General features: G+C 31.0%; 1 protein-coding gene across 1 annotated transcript; it reads right to left on the bottom strand.

The window, feature by feature from the left end:
- Positions 1 to 13,972: 13,972 nt before the first annotated feature.
- Positions 13,973 to 21,197, bottom strand: LOC146945197 (Chaperone DnaJ-domain superfamily protein). The gene is made up of 10 exons (XM_085743555.1): positions 21,054 to 21,197; positions 19,702 to 20,557; positions 18,948 to 19,077; positions 17,632 to 18,080; positions 17,288 to 17,368; positions 17,107 to 17,205; positions 15,349 to 15,507; positions 15,046 to 15,132; positions 14,814 to 14,885; positions 13,973 to 14,544 (listed from the first exon to the last, which is right to left on the bottom strand). Exons 2-10 carry the CDS (start codon positions 20,467 to 20,469, stop codon positions 14,206 to 14,208), a joined length of 2,184 nt encoding a protein of 727 aa, XP_085599681.1. The 5' UTR covers positions 20,470 to 20,557; positions 21,054 to 21,197; the 3' UTR covers positions 13,973 to 14,205.
- Between the last annotated feature and the right edge of the window lie 4,740 nt (positions 21,198 to 25,937).

Here is a 25,937-nt window from a genome sequence, read left to right as displayed (position 1 = left end):
AGCTGTCATCAGAAATTCTGGAAAAATTCGCTTGCGCGAGAAATTGAAGCATGAACTTCGCTTAAGCGAAATTCTCTCTGTACCTGCGAAATTCAACCCATTTCCAGCATATTCAACACAATCCATGCATATTTTCAATAGAATTCAATTCAATTCAACCCTAATCCTCTACAAACAAAACCAAATCATGAAAAGGAACCAAAATCACCAAATTTGCTCAACATTCATTCAAAACCCTTATTTTTCTAAGATTTCAAAATGGGTCAAAATTTACAAAATTGAATGTTGAAGGAAATCAGTTGTGATTTTGATTCACTTGCACTCTTATGAACCTATGGAAACAGTCTCTAAACACACCAAAGTCTCTAACCTTAAGCCTAACCAATTCTACACATGCTAAGAACATGAATTTTTTTTAACATAAAAACAGAGAAATGGCATAGATTCAAACCTGTTAATGATGATGAATGCTGCAAGTACAAGATGCATATGATGAAGTGTGTGAGTGCTTGACTAGAAATTGATTTGGGTTTGATTTTAGGGTTAAAGTTTGTGATAAAGAGAGAAGTGTGTGAGAGTTGTGGTGTTTGGTTTATGAAACCGAAAATGAGAAATGAATGGGTGAGTGGGTGTGGTTAAGGGGAGTTAATCCCCTTGTTAACCGTTATAACTCAGCTCGCTTATGCGAGATATACCTCACTTGCGCAAGTTCAAAAATTTAAACCAATCTCGCTTAAGCGAGATGCACTTCGCTTGCGTGAGATTTCCACATTTCACAAAATGTTTGCTGCTTGTTTTGGCTTGGCAATGCTCATGATCTAAATCCTATATGCAATTAAACATAAAAATACTTACAAAACTGGGTGTGCCTCCCAGCAAGAGCTTGTTTTATGTCATGAGCTCGACGCCTTTATCTTGAAGAAATCATGGTTCGATTAGTGAAATCGTCGACAAACTCCGATCAATTTCACCACCAAAATAGGGCTTAAGTCTCTGCTCATTCACTGTCCAGCTAGCTTTTGTAACTGGATCATCTAGTTCAACAGCTCCATATGGTTTAACCTCTTTAACCATGAAAGGTCCGGACCATTTAGATTTCAATTTGCCCGGAAAAAGTCTTAGCCTTGAATTGAATAGCAACACCATTTGTCCAGGCATGAATTGTCTCTGGATGATCTTCTTATCATGATATTTCTTGAGCCTTTCTTTGTAAAGTTTTGAAGATTCATAAGCTTGATTTCTCATTTCTTCAAGCTCATGCATTTGAACTTTTCGCTTTTCACCGGCCTTTTCTTGATCAAAATTTAGGAACTTGAGTACGTTTATATTTGTTCCCACCTTATTATATAATTACCTAGGGCACATACAATGTAAATTCCAAAGAGCAGGTACATGTATGGTAGAATATTTTTATTGAGTAGTGGCTATGTCATATTGTAGAAAAGATTGAAGAAAAGATGTTGGATGCGAGAAAAAAAAAAGAGATTGAAGAATTGGATGCGAAAAATAAAGAAGAGATTAAAAGGGAAATCCTTAAGGTATTGGTTAAGAGAACAAAAATAAAAATATTGTATTGGAAAATAAAGTAAAAAAATTAATATTATAGACACTTGTTATCATAACTTATGTTGAATCAAAAGACCAAATCATCAAAATTAGATAAAAACACCGAGGGGATTGTTTGTTATAGAAAAAAAAAAGGTTGGATATTTATTTTTTGTTGATAAAAGGGTTGGATATATTTTGTTATGTCATTTTATTGTTTTGGAAAATAATCAATAGATAGCCATTTTTTAAACCGCATGATGACCCCAAAAGTAATTACCTTTGTCACTGTTACTCCACTAATTAAGTGCAAAAATTTGCATCACTTTGTCATTCCTTTTGCATCTTGTGATTGGGATTTGGGGTTGATGATTTATCATATAAACTTGCTTTTAAATATAAAAACTTACAAATGCTTTCAGGCACGTTTTATGATGGGCAAGTGATACATATCTCCCCCAACCAATGTTCATATTCAATATCTAAAAAATTTCTTTTATATCATAAAAAAATCTTTATCAAAAAATTTAAAACTATAAAATTAAATAATTAAATTTCATGAAGACAAAAACAACAATTAAACAAATTTGTAGGAACCGTCGGATGAAGATCCGCAGGAAAATCCAGATTAACTAAACCTTAGGATTTTGATGCGGAACTATTTACTACTGAGAATACCTCATTAAAACTAACTTTTGCATGCGGATTTTCATAGAGAACGGGATCGTAGGATGCATATGTTTCTTAGGAAAATCCACAAGAAATGCGAAAATTTATATTAGTGACTTTGACGTTGTCGGCGTATGATAACAACTATAGAGTTTCATTATCCAATGGTTAAAATCAAATATTCGCATCGTTCACTATGAGAGACAATCTCTATTTAAATAGTTTTTGGGAAATGTTAACTTGTGCCCTCAAGGCACAAGTTAACGATTCAAAATAGAAATATTCTATTGTAATTAATGCATTTGACTTTAACTTTTTTACTTTTCAATAATTGAATGCACAAAATTTAAGAAAATGTTTCCATTTTTGGGTTGTTTAACATGTGCCCTAAGGGCACAAGTTAACATGACCCATAGTTTTTACTCATTTCAAGACTTATAGAAATCGAAAAGAAAATACAAAATTGGAAGTTTATTTTTGGTAGAAAAAATTGGAAACTTTTAAGTAAAAACAAGTACAATTCATAGCACATATCAAATTGCGAAAGAATCCATAGCATAGGAATCTCAAAGAGCCCTTTCTATCCCTTCGTTCCCATCTATTGGTTCTTAGTTCTTACTTTCTCACATGAGATAAGATTCTCTAATATCTTTTCTATAATATGATATGATGCGACATCCATATATGATAATATCAACAAAAAATTTCTTAAAAAAAAATAAAATATCTAGAAAAAATATTAGTATCTATACATTCTTTTTTGTTCATAGTATATACCAAAATTTTAGTTGAAACAAGATTATACCAAGTTTGTTCCTGATATAATAATGTATGCAATAAAGAAAGTGGAAGTGGAACAAATTGAAGAACCCCACACAAAATCCATCACGTATGTAATTGTAGACTCTATATATAGACTGTTTATAGCTCTGCCCTAACATGAACATTATTATTTATTTTTTTCAAAAACTAAATATAGCAATATACATAATCAATGGAAACCAGTCACAACAACGATGTCCCAAAAATCGTACTTGTGGTTTTCAACTAAAAACAAGCTACGACACCAATGGTATTGAGAGCATACATTTTGCATTATGCGATCGATATCTCTAACAACAAAACCGAACTTACTGTGAAGATCAACAGATTTTAACGTGATACTCTTTGTGGAGGGATAACAGGTATTACCACTTACCTGTAGTGTGACTATATGCACTCGGCCACATTTGATCTGTCTAATTAACATTACATGACTAAATTTCAATGAAGATTTTGATTTATATATTTTTAATTTAAAATATCAAACTTGAAATTTAGATTGTCTGATCTTGATCAAACGACCTAAATATGGTTGATTACTTGAAGTCGTAAGGTTGTGACCGCACACAAACCATATTACCACATGATGTTACAAGAGGTTACATTACATCTATATACTCTTAGGCTTTGTTTGGGAGTTTGGAGGGGAAGGGAGGGGAGGACTTTGGAGGGATGGAAATATATAGAAAAATAGACAAAAAAATTCACATTTTTTGAAAGAACAGTTTTTTAGAGAATGATAAACTAATATTTATGATTAATATACTTTTAATTTTAAGAATATTATAACAACATAGATTGAATTTGAAAAATTCATATAAACCCCTCCATAACCCCCCAAAACCATCCCCCAATGCAATTTTTGAGTTCCCCCAAATGAGGGGGTTTTTTTTATTATGAGTAAAAAATTAACCTCCAAAACCCTCTCCTCCCAATGTCTTCTATTTCTTCCACTTGCTCCTTCCTTTTTTCCAAAACCCTCCCCTCCCCTCCCCACCAAACTCCCAAACAAAACCTTAGAGAGAAAGTTAGTAGCATATTATGAAGCATTATTATAAAAAAAATATAAAAAAAAACTGATGAAGCATAATTTTTTTTTTATCTCTCCCATGACAAACAATTTTGGCTTACTTGCATGTTTGATTTCTTAAGTTTATTTTAGGTTTCAAGTTGGTCTCTTATGTTTTAAAAGTTTCAAGTTGGTCCCTTAAGTTTTAAAGGTTTCAAATTGTCCATTCCGCGACATGATATTGAGTATAATAAAACAAAAAAAATTTAAAAATTTAAAATTGCTTTTCTAAATAAGTTAAATCTCATCACTCATATTGTCAACGCGAATCTTTAAACAGTCAAGTGATAGAAGGAACTAACTTATTTCAATGTGAGTAACATATTGAACCAACTTGAAACTTTTAAAATATAAAGGACCAACTTGAAACCTAAAATAAACACAAGGGACCAAACATGTAATTAAGCCAACAATTTTCTACTATGTCTTCCTCTTCTCGTTTTTTTTATTCCAATGATTATTCCACTATTTTTTTAATTCATATAAGTCTTTTTTTTTTATCATATTTATTTGTTTTTTTAACAATGTTACCTATCTTATTTATAGAATCTCAACTTTTTTATGAAACAAGATTTTGTTTAAATTTGGGGATAACAAAAAAAAAATTGTTTAAAGAAAACAAACTTCAGTTTGTCAAATAGATAACATTTATTAGTTTTATTAAAAATATAAGAGTAATTGAAGAAATATATAATTGATAAATTATACCCTTAAAATACCAAAATGACGGTTGAACAGAAACTTTGAATCCTTAGTGAAAGGACAATTAAAAAGAAGAGAAATGATATTTTGACAACCACTTTTTGACAACTTTTGGACAACTTTCTCTCTCATACTCACATGATGTTGTTATTCTCTCTCTTCCTTTTTCTCTGTTCATTGTTTTTGACCAATAAGAAGTGAGAAAAACAAAGTTGTCATCAAATGAATGTCAAAATATCATTACTCTAAAAAGAAACATACAGAGTATCATGGATGGTATGAAGCGGTTGTGAATATGTAAAAGAACAAATCTAAAGATAAATATTAGTTGGATAAAGAGAAGCATGAGAGAGAAACGAAATAAAGGCAGGCCTCGTGCCACGTCCTTTGCGAATTGCGATGAGTTCGTGATATGGATATTCGCTTGATCCTTAAAAAAAAAAAAAGACAGATATTCTATTGATTAACTATTCTCATGTCTCCGGATCGCTAACAGAAATTTTTTTATAAATAATATGATAAATTAAATTTACTCCTTTTGTTTTTATAAAAGTTTGATATTATGAATTAATGAAGCGACACAAACTAGGAAATAAAGAAATTAAGGTTACGAAAGAAAATCGCCTCTTAATTCAACAACATGACATCTCTAGTTTTCTCACTATAGGTTTTCTCTTCCATTTTCTTCTTTGATGGGTTTTGGGTCACTCAAAATCATCCATCATCATCTTTTTATCTCCATTTCAATCTAAATAAGCTTTTTTTTGCAGACTTAGGCCTTTTTTCTTCGTGATTTCATCGTCTAAATGTGACGTTGTGTTGTTCGTCGTTTTGTGCATTGCTGTTTGATTTTACGTCTTGTTTTGGTATTCATTTGGTTCCTATTTAAAGATCGATTATTCAATCAATGATTTGGACGTCAACGTTGTTGATTCCGAAGCATGAATATCAGGGACGAATCCCTTCATAACAATGGGGTAGCATTGGCTACCCCAAAAGGAAAATAAACCTTGCATAATCTGTAGAGTTTGGAATATAGCTACCCCATTAATATATTACTTAGCTACTCCAAACAATTTTGTTGGTTTAAAGAGAGATTATTTTAAAAAAAAATACTTATAATCTATTTAGTTTAGTGTCAATTATAAATAAATTTGACTTGTTAAAACTTCATAGAGTACAACTTTTATAATTAATCATTGTTAGATTTTATTTTCTTCGTTGTCACTTCATTAAATATAGACCAAATTGAATTTTTGGTCCCTTAACTATTTAGGCAGTATCGCTTTGGTCCCTTAATTAAAATTCGATTTATTTTGGTCCCTTAACTTCTCTTTGTTACACATTTTGGTCCTTTCAGTTAGTTTTAATTCAAAAACGTTAGGTTTTCTTCATCTTCTTCTCCTCTTTTTCATCTTCATATCATCTCCATCAACCTTCAACAACAAGAATCTCAGAAAAATTCCAGAAGAAAATGAAGAAAACATAAAGTTTTTAAATTAAAACTAATGGAAAGGACCAAAATGTGTAACACAGGGAAGTTAAGAGACCAAAATAAATTGAATTTTAATTAAGGGGCCATAGCGATACTGCCTAAATAGTTAAGGGACGAAAAATGCAATTTAGCCTATATTTAATGAAGTGACAACGAAGAAAATAAAATCTAACAATGATTAATTATAAAAGTTTAATATATTAATTTTTAAAATATATTTTATTTCTTCTTTATATTTGGCCCCCTCGTAAAAATTGTGCCAGCTTCGCCGCTGATGAATATTCCAGTCACTTTTAGTTTATCATATTATTTGTAGATATTTTGTTGGTGTATGTTATTTATTAACTTTGATGTTGTGAATTTGTTCTCATATTCATCCTTTATATTTTTGGCGATGTTGATTGATGTACTCTGTCAATTTGAATGGATGAATATCATTTTTTTTAAAAAATAATATTAAAGTTCATATAATACATTAGTAATTGATTCTCATTCTCATGAATTAATTATGACTATGAGAGATCAATTTTTTAATCACAAAGAATACCACTAACTGCATGCATCACATGATCAATATATCTTGTATAACACATTCTTCTCATTTTCATGTATTCAATATGATTTTTGAAATCATACATCTCATGTGACAATTAATATTATATATGGTTAAAATACAAAGCGATATATTTTATTTGTACTTAAAGAATAATAATAAATAAAATGCAAATTGATGGTAAAATTTAATATTTATTTTTGACCAAAAAAATTATAACATTTAGTACATTTATGTGTTATATGTTATTATTTATTAAGTAATTGATTCTTCTTCAATAATGACATAAAGTTTTGTAAGATTTCACTATTTTATAAACAGATTATAAATTCAACAGTTTTTTTAATAAAATAAGTTACATCAGTTTTCACTTTAACTTATGCGAAAAAATATTCTCAACATTGGTTATTTGTTTTTTTTGTCAAAAAAATTAGTTTTTTTTTTAGTTTTTTTTAGAGGTTATTTGTTTAGTTTCTCATTTGTCTTCTTTTATTCATTTTTATTATCTTTTTTCGTTTCTTCCTTCTTTTGGCACACATTAATAAAAATAAAAGATTATTGTGCAAACACACATGTATATTACTAGTACTAAATGTCTAAACAAATATGTTTTTGTTATAAGGACATATATTAATTATTATACAATATATTTTTTGGTTAAAATTATTATACAATATATACATTCTACTTGGTCTTTCATTTAATCTATGGAAACAAATGTAATTAGCTATTCAGATCAACACTGAATGCTACAAAAATAATGTACTCCCTCCGTCCCAGAATATCTTGCCCAATTTGGTTTTTCACACAGATTAAGAAAAATGTATAAATAAAGGGGAAAGTGAAATATATTGTATTGAGAATGATGAAAGTAGTATTAATTAGAGTTATATTGTATTGGGAATGATGAAAGTTGTATTGAAAATTGAAATGGGTCAATTATTTTAGGACACTTTTTTTTAGTAAATGAGTCAGATATTCCGGGACGGAAGGAGTAATTAGCTATTCAGATCAACACTGAAATGCTACAAAAATTGAGTCTACTCAAGTTTCTCAAAAAGGGTTCTACTTCATAAAGTAGTAGATGACTGGGCCCACAACTAGACAAAAAGCTAAAAAATAAACTGGAACAAAAGCAACGCCATTTATTTTGTGTCCGTTTACCACCACGTGAAAAGCTGAAGCCTTGACGCCCATGTAAGCAACTCCGTATGCGAAACCAAGAAGCAGGGGAATCAGGAAATCCCTCTTAGACCCCAACCCCCATATAGGGATAATATAAAAGCAGATAAAAAAACTGCTAGCCAGAGTACAGCTGGAAGTAGACTATACAAAGCTTCATTAAAATCGAGTTTGTAGACTGATACCAATGTTATACTATAAATAGTTTTTTAGCCTAAATGTTGGATACCTTGACAAAATTGTGAACATAATGTTGGACATACTGTTGGACAAAATTATGAACATAATGTTGGATACCTTGACAAAATTGTGAACATAATGTTGGACATAATTGTGAACATAATTGTGGACATAATGTTGGATACCTTGACATAATTTGTGAAATTAAAGGATAACGTGGCACATACAATGGATGTGAAGAATTTAGGCTATCATAATTGTGGACATGGAGCAACTAAACTTAGCACTACACGTACCTGTGAGCGACGGACCTGCAGATCCTTCCAGCTCCTCTCTAGTTTCGTTTCTCGTGTCGTTGCTCGTAAGCTCAAGCTCAGTAGGTTTCACAGTCTTTAGGGTTCCTACAAATACAAATTAGTACATTATTAATCATCTGCTTTTAAATTAGTACAAATTAGTATATTCATTCAAAACAACTTCAAATATTAACACATACTCTTAGCAAAATAGTCAATTAGCTTGCGATACCAAGCTTTCTTCGCCTCGGAATCACGAAATGTGATGGGAATTCCCGTAGCTGCAACTCCAGTGAAAAAATTCATCCTAAAATTGAAATTCATACAAAACTACTTCAGCAATCGAACTTTATTTCAACACGAAGAACTAATCTAAACCTAATAACATAGAAAATGATACAAAAATCAATTGATATACTCAGCAATATTGCAATTGATGCAATATTTGAGAGAGAGAGAGGGAGAGAAGAAGAAGTAACCTCGCGTCGGCGATCAGAACCGTCGCGTCGGCGATCGGAACCGTCGCCGACGGTAAGAGAGAGAGAGAACACACACCTTTTTGATGTAGATAGAAAGAGGGAAGAAAGAAAAATGTTGCACGCGCTTTTTAAACTAATTCTAATATGAAAAATGATTAATCCATCCATCCACTCTCATTATATCCACTCTCATTATATGAAAACAGAATACTACCATTATTACTTTACTACCCAAACCTAATTTAACTTATCAATTTTTTCCCTTCATATCCACTCTCATTATATGAAAACAGAATACTACCATTATTACTTTACTACCCAAACCCAATTTAACTTATCAATTTTTTCCCTTCATAAATCTAAGGTTATAATGATCTTTTGCGCTGATAAAACTCACTTTATCTACTTCCACTCTCATCCACTTTCAAAATTCACTTTATCTACTTTATTTCAAATTTCAAAAAACCACTCTCCCACATTTCTTTATTTAATAATAAACTTTTCTCTCTCATCTTACTTTATTTATAATAATAAATTTTTCTCTCTCATATTTATTTATTTAATAATAAATTTTTCTCTCACCTTTCTTTTTTAATAATAAACTTTTTTTCTCTCAATCTCACTCTCCTTATCTTTTTCTTACCAACTTTCTTCATTTTCATTTTCTCTCCTCATTTTCAACTCCATTTTCTCTAATAATTTTCAATTCGGTTTTACTAACAAGTTTTGTTTTTTTAGAGGAAACTAACAAGTGTTGCTGTTATAGCAGAATATGATTTTGTATTTTACGATAACACTATTGCATAATACATTAATTATGATTTTTCACGGGACGCATATTAATATTTTTCACACTCAAACATATTAGTAAATAAAATCTATGATTATTTTTATTTATTAGCTTTTTTAATATTGTTGATACTAAAACAAGAACAATATTGTAATATACTATGATTAATCATACTTCAATTTTTCCGTTGTTTTTTTTGTTTAAATGTATCACTAAAAAATCCAGTGGACTGTACAATTGTAACACGATACCCATTTTAGTAACTATAACGAGTGATCAGTTTTAATTAGTATTTTTTAATATCTATATTTAAACACCGCGACTGCCTAAGTTTTATTAATATTAAAATAAGAACAATATCATAATATCCTGTGATTAGTCATACTTCAATTTTTTCCGTTGTTTTTTTAAAATGTATCACAAAAAAACCCGTTGGAGTGTACAATTGTAACACGAGACCCATTTTAGTAACTACAACAAGTGATCAGTTTTAATTAGTATTTTTTTAATATCTCTAATTAAACACCGTGATTGCCTAAGTTTTATTAATATTTTAATAAAATATATGTGGGTGTATAAACTATATATTAATAAAAATATATATGAGTATATGTTTGTTTTATGGGAATATATTAATATAGTCTTATTTCTGAAATTTAACGAGAACTATGTATTGATAAATTATATATGAGTATAGGGACTATATATTAACAAAAATATATCTCACTATATGTTTATTTTACCGGAATATGTTAGTATATATTTATTTATGAAATGTATTTTCATTTATTAGCTCTTTTAGTATCGTCAATACTAAAACAAGAACAATATTATAATATACCATGATTAATCATACCTCAATTTTTCCGTTTTTTTTAAATGTATCACTAAAAAACTCATTGGAGTGTACAATTGTAACACGGGACCCATTTTAGTAACTACAACGAGTGATCAGTTTTAATTAGTATTTTTTTTAATATCTCTATTTAAACACCGCAACTGCCTAAGTTTTATTAATATATTAATAAAATATATGTGGGTGTATGAACTATATATTAATAAAAATATATATGAGTATATGTTTGTTTTACGGGAATATATTAGTATATTCTTATTTCTAAAATCTAATGGGAACTATATATTGATAAAATATATATCAGTGTATGGACTATATATTAACAAAAATATATCTCACTGTATTTTTTTTTATGGGAATATGTTAGTATATGTTTATTTATGAAATATATTTTACGATAACAATATTATATAATACATTAATTATGATTTTTCACGGGATGCATATTAGTATTTTTCACACTAAAACATATTAGTAAATAAAATCTATGATTATTTTTATTTATTAGCTTTTTTAATATCGTCAATACTAAAATTTAATATATATTTATTCATATTAAAATTTAATTATTTTGTCATTTTTTATTACTACCAGTCAATATATACATTATTATGCTTTAAATACTTTACATATTTTCACTATAGACAAAAAAAATCACTATGCCAAGCGCAACCGAGACGCGACATGCGGCGAAGCCGCGGCCGTACAGCGCGGCGAAGCCGCGCTACCCGTGCTGTAGCACGGGTATCTCGACTAGTGGTACATGAACCATTGTGTTTCATTTTATCCCTACGCTATGCTCCAATTGATTTTTCATTTGACTCTTTTAAATTTTAATAGCAACGATTTTTTTCCCTTCAAAAGATCATCATTCAAAAAAAAATTAAACTAATATAACCATTTATTAATAAATTTTGAATTTAAATTAAAAAAAGTTCACTATTATTTATTTTTTAAAACTATATGTCAAAGATTATTATTATTATTATGTGTTGAGTATATTTTATTGCTACATTTAATTATTTATAAATTATGAACACTGAAAATTGAAAATAAAAATAAAATAACTTTTTAGGAAATAAAATTAATTTAATAATAATAATATATATGAGATATATCAAATTAATAAAATTAAATTGCTAAAGTTTAAATATTTAAATATTAATTGATAAAAAATTTAGTGTGAATTAAGAGTGTCCTTTTATGTCATTTTACATTTATCAAACAGTTGAACCGCTAATTTTACCAAACAATTTGATTAGCTTATCAGCTACCAACCATCAGCTATCGGTCATCACTCATCATCTATCAGCTATCCCACTATAAGTTAGCTTACGAGTTATCCACTATTTTTACCAAACAAAACTTGAATGTTCTCTTTGTCCGGGGGACCTCCAACTCCTTATCTCTTAGCTCAAATAAGTTGAGTTACTCAACCTCGTAAACACCAAAGATTAAGAAGGAATTAGACATGCTCGCATCTATCCTACACCACTATATTCTGATACTTTACAAGATTTGACCGGAAATAATTGGGAAATATATATATATATATATATATATATATATATATATATATATATATATATATATATATATATATATATATATAGGGGGCTGTTAACTTGCACCCACCTAAAAACACTAAGGTGCAAGTTAACAAGCTGCACCTACTTGTACTTTACTAAAACACCCTTTTGTCTCTATTAAACTTTATTTTAATTAAAAGGACATTTTTGTAAATAGCATAAATAATATTTGTTTATAATAGAAAAACATGGGTGTTTTGGTAAATAACTAGTAGGTGCAGCTTGTTAACTTGCACCTTAGTGTTTTTAGGTGGGTGCAAGTTAACAGTGGGGGCTGTTAACTTGCACCCACCTAAAAACAACTGTTAACTTGCACCCACCTAAAAACACTAAGGTGCAAGTTAACAAGCTGCACCTACTTGTACTTTACTATAACACCCTTTGTCTTTATTAAACTTTATTTTAATTAAAAGGACATTTTTGTAAATAGCATAAATAATATTTGTTTATAATAGAAAAACATGGGTGTTTTGGTAAATAACTAGTAGGTGCAGCTTGTTAACTTGCACCTTAGTGTTTTTAGGTGGGTGCAAGTTAACAGCCCCATATATATATATATATATATATATATATATATATATATATATATATAGGGTTATGATAGAAGACACCTTTTGTGAAGGTGTCTTTTATCAAGTTACTCTATGAGCATTTGTTAAAAGACACCAACTACTTTTTATGAAGGTGTCTTTTATCAAAGTTATAACTAAAAAAGTGAAAATCACACCTTGAGGTGTGACTTGATAAAAGACACCACACTACTTTTTATGAAGGTGGCTTGTAACATAACCCATATATATATATATATATATATATATATATATATATATATATATATATATATATATGGGTTATGTTACAAGACACCCTTTGGTGGTGTCTTTTATCAAGCAACACCTTAAGGTGTGATTTTCACTTTTTAGTTATAACTTTGCTAAAAGACACCTTCATAAAAGTAAGTTGGTGTCTTTTCGCAAAAGCTCATAGAGTAACTTAATAAAAGACACCTTCACAAAAGGTGTCTTCTATCATAACCCTATATATATATATATATATATATATATATATATATATATATATATATATATATATATATATATATATATATATATATATGTTGTCGAATTTAAAGGAATGCTGCGCTTTTAGGCATGTATGAAAACTGAAATCACACAAATCTAGGTGCAGGGGATGTCCAACAAAAGAGATTAGCTGAGAATAGGATATCCCAACTTATCCTCTCGCTCACACACCATAAGTAACATACTAGTATCTACACGTAATTCTCAGAATACAAGAACAACCAGAGAATTCTTTAAAAAATAAAAAATAAAAAAAAAATCAGAAAAGAACAACCAGATAAACCACAAACAAATAATACTTGGGTTTGATTTTTATGCAGTTCCACCACATAAATATGGCATTACTTTACCTTTTGTCAGCATAGCCAAAGCAGTTTCTAACATTGATATATTTAACTAGATTCATAACAAAGCCAGCCACAATCGTATATCACTCCAGTAATTATTATTCGAATTATGTATCACCATGGAGTTGCAAAATTTAGATGCAATATAGATATGAAGAGCATAGATTCGTGTTGGTGCCGCCTCGGCTACTATTATATTTCATAGATATGTCTATTGAATGTGGTTTTCCAGTAAAACATTCCTCGTTAGATATGATCCATGCACGATGCATGATGTTTTGCATGCTAAAAGATTGCATATTGACTAGGAAAATCATACGCACAAGGATCATTGCCCCAAGGCTGTATATTTTGCACGGTAAAAGTGATGAAAAAACAAAATTATTGGACAACAATATACTTAAGAGATTAGGAAAATAGGGCTATACAATGACCTCAAAACTCTATTTTGGGACATCAACAACAGATAGCAACTCTAAACCTAATGCTTTTCAAGCCTTCAAAGTGCACAACAAGGCAATGTTACCAGTATGTTTAAACATGATCTGTTTAATGCTTTTTTCCTTTTTTCTTTCTTTTGCTGCCACTACCAACGCCAGTGCCAGGATTTTTCATGCCATTTCCAGATTTGGGGGATGGGCTTTCTGTTGCAGTGCCACCGTTGAAATTGTCAAACGCGCCTGACTGTACAGCATTCTGTAACCACTCGACGAATTCTTCCTCGGTCATGGTTTCTTCAAAATTAGGTGTTGGCATATTAGGAGGAGTTGGCACCCGCCCACCCCTTTGAGTTGAAGAGCTAGTTCCTTTGCCGGGATTTTGTTTCGACATTATACTGGTGTTCACATGAAAACTTGGTTTATGTGTATTTGCTGGACATCTCATACCCTGCAAGAAAATATACTAATGTTAATATCTATAGATCTTTTAATCTCCAGAGAAGGCTCAGAGTGCAAGCTATGAAGTATTACGTGTGAACAAACCTATGGATCCGTTAATTTTTAAAACATTCAATGTTGGTATCTTATGTAAGCTGAAAAATAGTTTCCAGCATATATCAAAACATTTACATGCAGATTCACATGTCAAAACACAAATGTCATGGCTGAGTTCTTGGATGATTTAAGTCAAAATACTGAAAATGAACAACTAATTACCTGACAGATATACCATTCAGTGGCATCAAATATTTTGCTATCCGCACACACGTAAGCAGAAGGAGTGTCTACCTGATGATATAACAAAATTATTCAATTTTAAGCAAACTCATTCTGACTTCACATCTAATACAGCCAGGAATTGGCTCAAATATAAATTAAAAGTTAAACTGCAGATTATAAGGTGTTCTCCAACAAGATGAATTTTTTGAAATGGTATATTGATCAATACCTTCTGAATTAAGCCAAAAAGAAATGGTTGGGAAGATTGTTCAACCCATCCATCACCATCCTTGGCTTGGTGAAAATCTTGACAATCCTTTAAAATGAAAAAACAGAGTGTAAAACATTAGTTTCATGCTAACTGCGAAGTATAAAAGTTTTAAGTTATTTCTCTCTAAGGAATGTGCATGCTGACAGTGACAGGATACTGGCAAACATTTTCAAAGATCGAGTATTGCCAATTGTCACCTGAGCATGCTTAAGGCTTCATTGAGAGACAGAAAAAAAAAAAAAAAAAGGGTGAAGAAGAAACCTGGCACCATCTTGCCCGAGACTTTTGTTTCTTGGTGTGTATCCAGAGATGAAAGCCGCCACACCTTTTGCAAGCTATTCTCCTTGATTCACCAAATGGGTCCTCACCATCTGCATCTGAATGGCCAAATCCCGAAGAAAAGAATCCATGCCTACTATTCTGGCAAAACAGTTTCAGCCACAGCTTAAGTTAGACAATAGAATAATACACTAAATATATAAAATAATTAAAAATGTGTTGTCAATCACAAATCACAGAAATTAGTACTTTGTTCAAATTTCACTATGCTGCAGTGCTATAACTGCAGTTCAACAACATCCAGTACTAAATCGTGTATCGCAGAACAATAGTGAATTATCGATTTATTAAAATTCCGCTGCACTATAGCAATCTCTTTATCCGCTATTTGAAAACACTAAAAAAAATAGCTACAAGGTTCTCTAAATGGAGCTGGACGTTCAGATAGCACAAGAATCTCTAAGGGTATGTTTGGCAGTTGGGTTTTGAAGGGCTATTATATTTTGATATATATTTGAGACTTGAAAAAATGGAAGAATGTGTTAGTATATGGACAGACAGAATACTTGGTTATTGATGGATAATGATGGTTACCTATTCAAATAGCTTCCAGAGGTGGTGGTTAGACAACGACTGAAAATGGCAACTGCGACAACAATGCAAAAACCGCAAACCACTAGGAATTAGAGAGCCTATCTCTTCCTTGCCTAACAAATAATTAAAACAACTGGATGCCTTTTCGTTTGATCATTAATCTATTTAAACACAACACACTTACTTACATATACTGGACCTAACACACCTTAGCGATAGAAGGTCTACCAACAGAATGATATGATTGATAATATATTTCAATTTTTAATCACACTTTAAATCGATTTTAGAAATATTTTTCATAATTTCTTCAATTTAGAAATGAAAAATGAGTTTTGCCCTACATTTCCCTCCAAAACACAACTTCCAAATATAGCCTAAGAAGAAGAAGAAGAACAGCTAGCAGCAACTGCACTTTATAGATAAAGAATAATATGTGCATGGTAATAAACTTCTTATTAGAGAACAACGTAAGAGGAGAGGGCACAAATTAATTGGCAGTTATGTTGTTTATGTTTAGGAATAAATAGGGAAAGGAAAGGAGAAAGTGATTATGGGATAGTTATTGAGTGGTTATAGGGGAGAGAGAGCCAGGCTCTCTAATTCTTCGAAGAGAGAGAGAGAGAAACTCTCCAATTTCTTGAATATGAATTGTCTTGCGTGTATTTTATCCTTGTCTCTCTACACTTTCTCTGATGTACTGGTGTGTGAAGGCTGTATTAATACTATAAACTTCTGTACTAGACAAATTCTGCAGAGAATTGCTCTATCATTTCTGTTTTCTTTAATTCATTAACTATAGATACCAGTTCCTAACACATGGCTACTGATCACAATTATAAACTCTACCGTAAATATCTTATATATCTGCCACCTTCACCATTAAGACGTTATTTATTACAATTTCATTATTCATGGATTCTGATTTATAAGTTATGTCACCACTTGCAATCTCAAATTCCTATGAATGTGATAGATATGTGTTTTATTATGATCAGAGTAGAAATGCTTCACTAATCTATTGTTATTCATGAACAATAAATATTTGTTCTTGACCAGAATGCATCAAAGGTTATAAAAATAAAATATAACTTTTATGTATAATTCCATGATACTAAAACAGCAGGAAGGAAACATAAATCGTACCCTACGTGGAGCATTCTGAAATCTGTTGAATACATTAAGAATTTCTTCTCTCCTTAGCTCATCATCATAAGCTTTTCTCTTCAAGGAATCATTTAGAATCTAGAAAATCACAATAACCATACAAGTCAGGGAAAGGTTTCCTCTCTTGATTTTCAGTGTGAGCAAAATATATAAAACTGACCTCATATGCATTTTGAAGTTTCTTAAAGGCTTCTACGGCCTTTTCGTTGCCCATATTTTTATCAGGATGTACCAACATTGCCTGGTAATCAATGAAGACAGGTTATTAGTAATGAGAAGAATCATTACGGCACATTACAGAAAGGATTGTTGTTAAGCTATCAAAGACAATTCAACTTTTATCCAACCAGCAAAAAAATATACAACTATTAATTCCATAACTCTCTGAAAAGTTTACTAGATAAAAAAAAAATAATAATAAATAAATAAAACCCTGAAGAGCACAATATCTAGAGACACAAAAAGTAAAACATGGCTGTGCAAGTATTGGCACCAGGGGATAACCTTCTTTCTATATTCCCGCTTCAGTACTGAAACGTCTATATCTTGATAGCGCTTCAAGCCTAGCGCTGAATAGTGATCAAAGCAGTGCAACAATCGAACAACTTCGTCTTCAGAAGTTACATCAGAATCAGCCCCACTAGTCGAGGGGACTCCTGCATTACGATCTGCAGATGGTCCTGGTCCATTTTCAGAGGAAGAAGACGGAATTGATTCATCGTTTCCAAAACCTGGTTGACTGTTCATTCCAGCTCTTTGTTCAAATGGATTCGATCTACTCTGTTGATCTATGTTTTTCTTGAGGAAGTATATCAGAACATCACTCGAGATGAAAGCTAAATTAAAAGCCAAGAACAAGCGAAGCCACCCAACATACAGCCAAGCACAATAGACAGAATACACAGTGGTGATAAGAAGTGCCACGCGTTCATGACGTAACATAAATGCCAATCCTGAATTTCAAATTAAGTCAAAGGATAGGTAAGTTTGGCAAGAATATACATAAATCATCATATATCTATATTGAGCACATATCTATATCGATGTCATATCAGAGTAGTCAATAGCAGCGACAAACCACTACGGTAATCGTCGTAGCGGTGCGGAATCAAATAGCAGCCGCTTTAGCTGCTATAGCGGCGGAGCGTAGCGGATAGCTGCCGCTTCAGCCACTATTTGATTTTAGTAGGAAATTTTCAAACGACCATATTTTTAAAACCTTTTTGAGGGCATTTTGGGGATTTCGTAAATCCTAACATTTTTCAACACTTTCTCTCTTCTAACCTGCCCCACAAGACACCACTCTTCTATCTTCCAACTGGTAAACAAGACCTGGGGATCTCTTCTCTCTTTCGCTGTTATTTTTTCTTCCTCTGTTTTCTTTTGTTTTATGGTTTCTCTTGTTTTATGATTCTTTTATTTGATCCTCTGTCTTTTGTTTTTTGGTGTTTTGATTTATGAATATTTCATGAGATTTGAGTGTTATATTTAATATTCGTATAATTTGTCCAAAAAAATAATCAAATATCGGTGACCGCTATTTGTCATACCGCTATACGCTATTCCGCTATCCCACTTTTGGGGTTGGCCGCTACGCACCGCTATCCGGGATTGACTACTGTGTCATATATACCCAACTTCCCGTAAAAAAAGATAAAAATAATAAAAACAGCCAGAAGATTTCCGTATAAGCAGAGAGACAAGCAAATCACCTCCTAGAATGATGATGTGTCATATATACCCAACTTCCCGTAAAAAAAGATAAAAATAATAAAAACAGCCAGAAGATTTCCGTATAAGCAGAGAGACAAGCAAATCACCTCCTAGAATGATGATAAATGCAGTTGTCCAAAAGCTACCATAAAACCACAACATAACAACTCCAATGATAGCAACTACCAAAGCTGCAATCACGAACCCAACAAAAAATCCAATCAAGGCAGCCAGGCCCTGATCAATTACAAAAATATGTTATCATAGGAAGAAAAAAATATATATATATAATATCAAATTTAAGAATAAAAAATAAAATGAACAGATGCACAAAGAATCAAAAAATAAGAAGCGTGTTGGCGAGAGAATAAAAACTAAAGCAATCATGCTTGCTATTTATGGAGTTCACATTCACGAGTCAAACAGTTCTAAGCCAACTGAAACTAGCACTGATTCTACTTATTTATAAACCTAAAACATTATTGCAAGAATCAGAACAAGTTTGACAGGGATTGTATCCAATATGTGCGTTCTCATGACGGTGAAGCAATAATTAACATAAATGGAATTATAGAACAATAAAGAACAGGTCAATAGGGATAAATTTAAGTCACGTAGTTCAATAAAACGTACGTTTAAAATGAATTTTCCCAACGGTAATTAAATGAAGTTGATGATTAATCAACAGAAAATACTACAACACAAGTTTTGCACTCACATAAAGGGAAAATATAAATGACTCTGACTGAGTGATTCTATTTGAGTTAATCACAAAATGTAAGTTATCCAATTATCAAAATTTTCTCGGCATTTCGACTTGTAATATAATAGAAAGCAATAACAATTGTTACCAGGGCTTACCAGGACAACCAGAAACTTGAGCATCCCTATCATACTAATCACGGAGAATATGCTGCACCATATAACCGAGAAGAAGGATGTCGTACCCATCCGTACAAACGAATCAAAACCTCGAACAGCACAGTCCAACCAAAACACTGATAATAGAAGGATTATACTCCCAAAGTGCATGAGCCACGTCAGAACAATGGGATATGCCAGCTTAAATTTTGTTCTGAAATTAGCATAAGCTTCTAAAACGGTGGTTCTAATAGATACAAACAACGGCTTCTGCCTGATTAGCCACTCTGTAACTGCGGTAAAAATGGAAAATACTGACAACCGTAATCTCCTAATAGCCGGATGATCGGCAAGCTCTGAATTTTCGACCAAAATTCTCAACTGCAAACCTTCCACTAAATGGCTCAATCTACTCTTGATACTCTGTTGAGTTTGATTACGTCTACGAAAATTCCGATGTCCTTGCTTTGGAACTTCGACATTTTCACTTCCATTCTCTGAATTACTCCCAAAGGACGATGATTCCTCCAGGTCATGCTTATCTTTCCGAGAAAACCTCTCAGACTTTCGCTCATTGTTATTGTCATCGCCAGCAGAACAACCCTCACATGCTTTCTGTGAAACACCATGACCACCATTTGCAAGTTCCTCAGCCGGAAAAACCTTCACCTGCCCTCCTTCATGACCTTTCATACCCGGAAGTACACCCCCAGAACCCCCTTTTCTGTGATTAATTCCATTCTTCTGCTGATTACCCTTTCGAGCCATGAATCTTTTAACTTTTAAACCTTGATGGATTACTCAAGAAATCCACTCCAAGTTAATCCATTTCTAAACTCATCATCAGCACTCACACCTATCAATACAAGAAAACCAAAAACTAAATTCCTTAATCACCATATTCATATTCAATAACCCATTTCAGCGTAAAACACTAAAAAAACATGCATAGCAAGAAATTCATATTCAATGACCCATTTGAGCAAAAAAAACACTAAAGAAAGATGAATAGCAAGAAATTCATATGCAATAACCCATTTGAGTAAAAAAACACTAAAAGAATATTCATAGCAAGAAATTCATATTCAATAACCCATTTGAGCATAAACCGCTAAAAAAAATATTCATAGCAAGAAATTCATATTCAATGACCCATTTGAGCAATAAACCCTAAAATCATGGAATTAACATAAAAATTAATCAAAGTTTGAATTTCTATGCAACTAATGAAAAATTTAATCAAAAGGGTAATTGAAAATTAAGACAAAGAAATGAAAAATCCCAAAGTGATTAGTGATAAAATTTGACAAATTAATACAAAAGAATCACTAGATCATAGCGAAAAAACATACCTTGAGTTACGTAGCGCGATTATGGAAGAGAATAGAGTGAGTTTGATGAAGTATTGAAAACCCTAATTGGAAGAATTTGAGTGCAAATTTTTACAGAAAGAAAGACAGTTTTCTTTTTTCTTGACCGATACTGGCTTATTGGCTAAAGCTATCAACCACTCACATCACATGTTCTATACTTCTAGTTCTAAGGATCTGTTTGGCAATATTTTTTTTTTTTTCATTTTCATTTTTTCATGTTTTGCAAAATCTTACCCTAATAAATTGGTTTTGGTCGACTAAAATATGAGTTTGATCAAAAAGAGTAAGTAACAAGTTAACACACTTTCAAAAACACAAGTTAACACACTTTTGTTGGTTAAAAAAAAAAGTTAGCACACTTTTTTTTCAATATATGATTTTTAATATTTGTATTAAATTCATATAAGTTGTGTTTAATTGGTTTGTATGAGAGTAAATTATGATTTTTTTACCATTTAAATTTACTTATAAGTTGAATGATAAGGGTGTTATCATCTTCGGTGTAAAGTAACAAATTAACTATTGATATTGATCGTTTGAAAATAAATTTACTTTATCTAAATATATCATATATTTTCACTTGAGATGTGTCTAATGATTCATAATTATTTATTACCTTGAGCCCTAAATATTTATCTTTTAGGTTTTTTAATTTTTGTATCAAAATTTTGATTGTTTTAGAAATGGGTACTCGTTAACATTTCCCTATATATAATTAAGCAAGTTTTTCATTTTGTTCCCTTATGAAAATCAAACGTGCACATTAAATAAATTTTAGTTTTATTAAAAGTTGTTCCATCCAAAAGATCAAACTCAAATTCTCCAAAGTAATTCATCTTTTGATGGAATTCATTAATCATTTAAAATGAGCCACTTTTAAAATACATTCATTTAATCATGCATGAGGAACCTATTGCAATTTCTCAAACATGTAAGTGTTCCATTAAAAATAAAAGATAAAATTTCAGATTTATGCCAAAATAATAAGCCATCCTATCAAATAAGAATTTGAAAGTCGTCGTGAACTTAGCTCAGTTGTTGGTAAGGACAATGCATGCAAGGTTCAGGTTCGAACTCCGAACACCACAAAAAAAAATGAAAAAAAATAAGAATTTGATTTATATAATAAAAGCCTAAATTCAAATCACAAAAACTTTGACAAGTTCATTATATCTAAGTTATCTAAACAAATTTTTGGACGAATAATCATTTTCGTCTATGAACATGTAATGATCCCTAATAGTCCCTAAATATAGCAAAATTTTAAAATAGTCACTGGTTGGACACTTTTTTAGTCAAAATAGTCATTCGGGCTTATAAAATCAACCATAATTAATTAAGAATAATTTTCGGATTCAGAGGCATTAATGAGTATTTTGACTAATGGAATGCACAATAAAAATATTTTATAATTTCGCTATATTGAGAGACTAATGTAGATTAGATATTTGTTACACATTCAATGACGAAAATGGTTATTTACCTTCTTTATATTATACAATATGAAGGATATCTAACAAACTATAGGGATGGGAACATCTTACAATTAAATACCCGAAGTGCATACAGAAAATTACAGTTAGGATTAATCGAAATCGGAAAGAAATGAGCATCAATATTTTTTTTTGTTAGTATATTTGCACATGAGTTTGCCTCTTTGAAGCAATGTTAAATAGTGGCATACCAATCTGAATGACGAAGTAAATTAAGAAACTCTTTAAGAAACTCTTTAAGCAATGTTAAGAGATGGTGGTTGAACAATTGAAGATAACAGTTGCAACTAGGGTATAGTTCATTTAAAAAATGAGACGATCAAGATGAAAATGGCGAGAATACGCATATCATGGACTAAACTCTACATTTCATTACCTTGAGAATTTTTGTGGCCAATTGCAATAAGAGAAATAATAAACACTTTGCAACACATTTTCTTTGATTAGTTAAAATTCATACGAGACTCACTAAATTTATATGAAATTCACATGATTTGATGGAACTCATGTGAATTTTGACCGATCAAAGAAAGTGTGTTGAAAAATGTGTATTAAAATATGTGTTACTACTTGCTAGCATTCCTCTTGCAATAAAATGACTAGGTAGTGCGCACGTGGGTTAAATCAATTGATTTTTTTTTTTTTTGTGGTGACCGAGGTTCGAACCCCGGACCTTGCATATTTTATGCATTGACTATATCAATTTAGTTAAGCTCACGAGGACTTAGATCAATTGATATAGAAGTTATTAAGCTTTATTTGGTATCAAATCAAAATCTCTTAAGGTAAAAAAAAACGTAAAAAAAAAATCACTTCGGATCTTCCTGCTCTTTAGCGCAACTTATTTTTTCTAGAGATAAAATTATCAATATCAAATATTTTAGAAAAATATCAATATCAATATCAAATATTAATAGATAAATAAACAAAGGGTCTTGTTAACGAGTGTTTCGGGACACTCTTTAAGGATTCCAAATTTGAAAAATATTCCTTTAAAAAGTCAAATGTTACAAATTCCAATGCATTGATAACATAAATTTTTATAAAAACTTACCATTAAAAATTCTTAAAGAATGTCTCGAGACACTCGTTAACATTTCTCATAAACAAACTGTCAATATTATATATCGACAATCATATCTATTCATAAATGTGTTAAATAAGAACATTTTCATGTTTTGCTTTATATGTTTACCATTATTTTGATATCAAAATGTAATTGAATTAGATGGTAAGATATCTTTTTTAGCTTAACTAGAGGTTTTAAGTTTGAAACTAGTCCTAGTAATACAATAGTGTTAAATATCTTGATGAAAAGTTTTGCCACATATTACACGATTACACAAAGAGGATAACATGAAGAGGATACCAGTTCAAAACAAAAACAAAAAACAATTATTTTAGGGTTTACAATTATTTTATTGGAATCCCTCGCACAATTCAAATCAGTTAAAAGCATTGTATCCTATCTTCAATAAGGGTAGATTCTTGTGTCAAAAATTGGACAATGCGAGAGTGGTAGTTGCATCCATTACACACAACAAACTCATGAACATTGAGTGCATTGATTGGTAGACTAGGGTTTGGGTTTTGACTAAATCATTTGCCTTTTAAGAAAGAAGGAGGTCATTGTCCTACAGTTTTCTAGTTAGTGTCCTACATAGTGGAAATGTAAATGAACGATCCCAAGGAAAACACCAAAACATCTTGCTGAAGAAATTGAATGCAACATCTTTGATATGACAAGAATAAAGACAATATGCTTCAGCTGTATTCATTTATGCTTTCTTTTTCTCTGTTTTTTTTTTAGGGAATTTATGCCTTCTTTTTCTCTTACTTGGTCTATGTTTGGTATTATGGTGGGTATCTAAGAATCATGGTGATTCATCATGATTTTGCAGAAACTACAAAGTGTAGCCTTCTATAAAATCATGGCGGGTCATCGTGATTCTTATATATCCACCGTGAAGCCAAACACATGCTAAGTAAAAAACCAAATCAATCGGGTGAATCTGAACATTCGATCCAAACTAATTAAATAGTTTGATTTTTATGTTTGGGTCGAATCTAAACTAAGACAAACAAAAATCAATCTCTATTGTTTTAAATATCAGTTTCAAGACATCTAAAACCAATCACAACACAGACCAAACTTTTTACTTCACACTTTATTAGTCTAGTGTAAATTTAAATTCAGTAAGAATTATGCAACATCTTAGTTACAACATCAACATTCTAAATAAGATTCCTTTGACAATGAAAGAATAAACGGAAAGAGCATATATGCTTTTAGACGAATATATGCAAAAACTACTATTTTTCTATATGGACTTCAGTATAAGAAAAACACAATAAAAATCTAAAACAATATAATAATGTTTTTGTGAAAAGCTTTGGATGGCTTTTGACAAAAGAAAACAACTTTTGATGCTTACAGAAAGGAAAATATATATTGCCTACAATACAAGATTTTTTTATATTTTTTTTATTAAGTTCCCTGTCATAAGATAAGAGTAGCTAATTATTAAAATTTCAAAAGATTTTGTATTGACAATATAAAACACAGTAGAGTACCTCTATAAAAAAAAAAAAAAAACACAGTTAGAGTATGAATCAATATTTAAATTTTCTATTTAGTTCATATGTGAATCGCTTTGGGCTTAATATACAACAAAGTTTTATAGTAGTGTAATCAAGCCATCGACCTAAGCATAGCTCAAGTGATTGAGCTGAGACATCCAAATGATTTTGAGAAAGAGATGCAAAATTCAAACTCTCTCTACTCATATATACTGTAATAACTAACATTTGTCTATTCAAAAAACCATTGTCGTTGCTATCATATGTGAATACAACCTAAATCTTGTTGAAGATTTGGATCTTCTCCAAGAAGGGGGAAGTTATAATTGTGTAAGCAACACTACCAAATAGAGGATGAAAAACGAAACAACATTTTACATCTATGGCATACCTTCAAATTTTTCCATCTAAGCATCAATAGTCTCAAAGGGATAATGTTACTGTGTGGTACTAAAACACGACATGGGATACCACATGTTTAATGCAACCATGCTGAATCTAGTCGTCTCTATGTTCACTTTATATCTCCGTGTTTCTCATACATTTCTGTGTGTATAAATGCATGAGAAACACGGAGAGATTGTGAACATAGAGACGACAAGATTCAAAATTACACAAGCATGGCTGCGTTAAATTAAATTCATGTTATACCTTACAACAACATTTTTTGTCCATATCATGAAGATCCAACCAAAAATGTTTTAGTAGTTACTTAATGCCCTAATACAACAGTCCTCTTTTTACTCGGATATGCGACAAATACAGCTTTTAGAAAGAGATACAATAGATA

This window comes from Medicago sativa, chromosome 2, assembly GCF_051527215.1.
Source record: "Medicago sativa cultivar Bolivia chromosome 2, Bolivia_mono, whole genome shotgun sequence".
Lineage (NCBI taxonomy): Eukaryota > Viridiplantae > Streptophyta > Magnoliopsida > Fabales > Fabaceae > Medicago > Medicago sativa.
The sequence above is the reverse complement of the archived record's forward strand: the minus strand, read 5'-3'. Positions and strand labels throughout refer to the sequence as shown.